General features: G+C 35.9%; 1 protein-coding gene across 1 annotated transcript in view; it reads left to right on the top strand.

Annotated features, from left to right (window-relative positions):
* HMX1 (H6 family homeobox 1) overlaps positions 1 to 3,628 on the top strand; it is a 7,097-nt gene extending 3,469 nt beyond the window's left edge. Inside the window, exon 2 of the mRNA XM_082246134.1 lies at positions 2,935 to 3,628. Within this exon, the coding sequence (XP_082102260.1) occupies positions 2,935 to 3,494 (560 nt within the window). The 3' untranslated portion in view covers positions 3,495 to 3,628. The remainder of the gene's footprint in view (positions 1 to 2,934) is intronic.
* Positions 3,629 to 4,158: the final 530 nt, after the last annotated feature.

Raw genomic sequence — 4,158 nt, 5'->3', positions numbered from 1 at the left:
AAAAGCAGGGGGGGGGGGGGTTATTATAAATCACACAGAGGGAATTTGATAAACAGAAATGATGCATAGTTATTGCTGAATAATATATGTAATGCAGTAACCAGAAATGGACACATTTTTATTTAGATTATATACACTATTTAAAATGTTACACCTAATTAAACCAGCGTGCTTATTGGCTTCCCAAGAGGTCACATAGTCTGGACAGAACTCAACGACCCTTGAGGTCGAAGCCCCGCCTATTTTCTCTAGCTATCACCACATCTTTCACATATACCAAACCACGGTGAATTTTTAATTACAAGGAAGTATTTTGTTAAGACATGGGATAACTGACTTATACTAGTAGAAAAAAAAAAAAACTAGCAACCTGCATGTGATTTTTTTTTTTTTTTTTGGTGTGCTACTTTCTGCTTTTTGAATTATAGAATATTGTCATTAGAAATTTAAAAGATGTGCTGTGCATGGTGGGAATGAATTACAAAGAGAGTCATATTTTTAGCTAGCCCAGTTAACGTGAGTGTCCTAGAAATAGTCCTGCAGGGTTGGACTGGGGGAGGGGGAGGATTGTCTTTTTCTGCTTGGGTGCTTGAATCGAAAAAAGAAAAAAAAAAGAAAGATATATCTATATATATATATATAGATATATATATACATACAATAAAATATGCCTCACTCCCTACAATATATATATATATATATATATATATATATATATATATATATATATATATATATATATATATATATATATATATATATTGTAGGGAATGAGGCATATTTTATTGTATACTAGATTTTTTTTTTCTCCCTGTAGGGAGGAATTTATTAGGTTTTATATGAGGGTATCATTTAGGGTAATATTTATTTATATGAGGGTATAACTTAGGGTAATATTTATTATAATATTTTATAAGGGACTTGCTGTGACTTCTGGTTTCATCATTGGGGTAACAATAATAATATTATAATTAATAATATTATTATTATTATTATTATTATTGTTATTATGATTATTATTATACAGGATTTATATACCACCAACAGTTTGCGCAAAAGCTGCTCAATGCAAGCAATTAGTCTAATTGTTTAGCCCCTGGAATAATAAAACAAGGGGATGGATTGGTTATTGTAACTGCTCCATTTCTTTCTTGTGGGTTTTATATTTTCTTTTTTTTTGTTACCCCTTGCATGAAAAGTTTCTTCAGCTCCTTCAGCCCTATAACATCTGGACAGGCATAGTATTTGAAGCTGTAATAATCATTCATCTTTCTGCAGCAGCATTTGTAATGTTGCACAGTACTTATGGGGTCCTCGAAGTAATAGATCCAATTATCCTAGAAGGGAGTGCTGTACATGCATGCTGCACTCCATTATTAGTTAGTTATACTCTTTTGGGAGGCAAGAAAATAATCTCCAGTTTTCACTTTCCTACAGTCATATGAGCAGCAGATGAAATCTGATTTCCTGGGTTTATAGGTTTCTGCACTTTTCTTCTGGTCACTTTAAAGAAGAACTCTGCCACATACTCATATTTACATTGTCCCTTTAACCTCAAAACATCTTTTTTTTTTTTTTTTTAATAAAAAGAATAACTGATCTTTATGGGCTTCTCAAGCTTCTAACAGTTGTTCGCATATGGGGACAAAAATAAAAAAAAAAATATTAATAATAGATGTAAAAAGGTAACTGTGCACGACTGTTCAGTACCCCATCTGGTAATGGTGAAATGCAGAATGATTGTCACTGACTCAATGATCCTAATAAAAGACAGGCACAGATAACAAATTGTGCTAGAGGACTTGTTTAGGAGAATAGATACCTAGCTTATTAACAGCCCCCACCTTTCCCAGTCTCTAAAACTGAAAACAGAATTGTTAAAGGGGGTTCAACAATTTTGCAATTAAAGGGCCAGGAAAACAAGGTGTAAAAATAACAATCAAACAATCAAAAAAATATTCCTTAAAATAAAAATTAAAAGGTGTAAAAATACTTATTCACAATTATGTATGGAGAAGTCCAACATTCTCAGAAATGGTTTACTTTTAAATGCTCACTGGGGTTAGTAAAGAGGTTGAGACAATGTTCAATGCAATATTTCAATCATGTGCTAGAAAAAAATATTTATATATTTTTTTTTATTTTCCTCCAATTGGATATAGAAATGTAACACATATCCCTCCTATTTACTATCATTCATTGCTAAATGGAAATCTTCTATAGTAAGTAACGCTGAGGTGGTGTCCTGCAGGGTTTGTACTGCTATCATCACAACCATTTTGGGCTCATGGAGACATCGGTTGATTTACCAGAGACTGTTCACTTAGCAAAGTGAATGTTAACCTTTGAAAGAAAATGTTTACTGCATATTAAGTAGGGTGAATCAGCGTTCACGTCAATCAGAAAATCGTGTACTACCAAAAAATCTGATTTCTGTTTTTCCTTGCATACTATTGTGAATTGTAAGGGATCACAGCTTAGCCTTCACTAATGAATATTCACACCTTGTGAATAGCCACTACTCCATTAGCAGTTGAACCCTATAGGGGTTGATTTACTAAAACTGGAGAGTGCAAAATGTGGTGCAGCTGTGCATGGTAGCCAATCAGCTTCTAACTTCAGCTTGTTTAATTAGGCTTTGATTAAAAAAAAAAAAAAAAAACTCGAAAGCTGATTCGTTTCTATGCAGAGCTGCACCAGATTTTGCACTCTCCAGTTTTTAGTAAATAAACCCCTTAATGTCAACTGACAGTCTATGAAATACCTGGGGAGTAAGTTCATAGGTATATTAGTAGGTCTTTATTTTACCTAATTTCAGATTTTTCTTTAACAAATTTGTCCTCCAATACTATATGAACAGTTTGTAATTTCTGTTTATTGGACCTCAGACTTTTTTCATTAATGCCTCTCATTCACCTCCTCTTTCTAATGCAGCAAGTGACAGGGACTCTCCTGAGATCTCAGAAGGTGCAGAGAGACACTACAGTAGAGGATACAGGAAACATAGCAGTGATGCCTCTGAAGACAAGAGAGAGGACTTCCCCTGCAAGGAAGAGGAGAAAGCTGAGCAGGACTCAGAGCAGAGGTCATCCCGCAAGAAGAAGACCCGTACTGTGTTCAGTAGGAGCCAAGTCTTTCAGCTGGAGTCCACCTTTGACATGAAGAGGTACTTGAGCAGCTCTGAACGAGCCGGCCTGGCAGCCTCCCTCCATCTCACAGAGACACAAGTAAAAATCTGGTTTCAGAACCGCAGGAACAAATGGAAACGGCAACTGGCCGCTGACCTGGAGGCTGCCAATATCTCCCACACAACCCAAAGGATAGTCAGGGTGCCCATACTGTACCATGAGAACTCTGCTGCCACTTCTTTGGGTTTTAGCTTGCCACACATCTCCCCACCTTTGGTAGGCTTCTCCAGCTCTGTCAACTATCCCCTGACCACCTTCCCAAACTCAGTACCCTTTATAAGATCACAGATGACCGGACTGGTCTGAGAACTTTGCATCCGCGATGAGACTTTTTGCCTACCTGTTTTGTATGAACTGCATATCTTTATTTACGGCATACTTGATTTTCTTGCATTTCAACTGAAAATGTGCAATAGCTTTGACTTGGGAGTCACTGCAAACAATACAACAACATGATGGCGCAAATAAACCTTTCTTTTTGTACTTCCAAAGAAAATCTTGTAGGGTTTTCTTTTTCTTTTTGTGCTTTTCTTAATTCTGTTATGATGTTGGTCATATTAGGAAGAATGGACCAAAAAAATCGACCAAAGCACTGGTTCTACCCCCATGTAGTACTTGTGGTAGGTTCAGGGGGACTTAGGTTTAAAGTCCTCATAAGAGCTAGGGAACTTAGCATATAATAAACCATTGACAAGGCATATGTCAGAATTTACATTAGTAATTTCAAAAAATATTGGGTTGATTTAGTGGTTGGAGACTGTTCACATTGCATGGTACATGTTCTCTTACTTTAGCACCCCAAAAGGTAAAGCTGTGTTCATCATGCAATCTGCAAAGGATGTCAAAAGCTTGGATAAGGCTGGATAAACATTCTTTAAACTAAGTGTAAATTCTCTATTCCTTTAATAAATCAACCCAAACTGGTTGTTTGGAGAACATTTATGCATGGTTTGGGGTAATACATGTAATC

Source organism: Pelophylax lessonae, assembly GCF_965119305.1.
Source record: "Pelophylax lessonae genome assembly, chromosome: 1".
NCBI classification, from domain to species: domain Eukaryota; kingdom Metazoa; phylum Chordata; class Amphibia; order Anura; family Ranidae; genus Pelophylax; species Pelophylax lessonae.
This window is presented reverse-complemented; position numbering and strand designations above follow the sequence as displayed.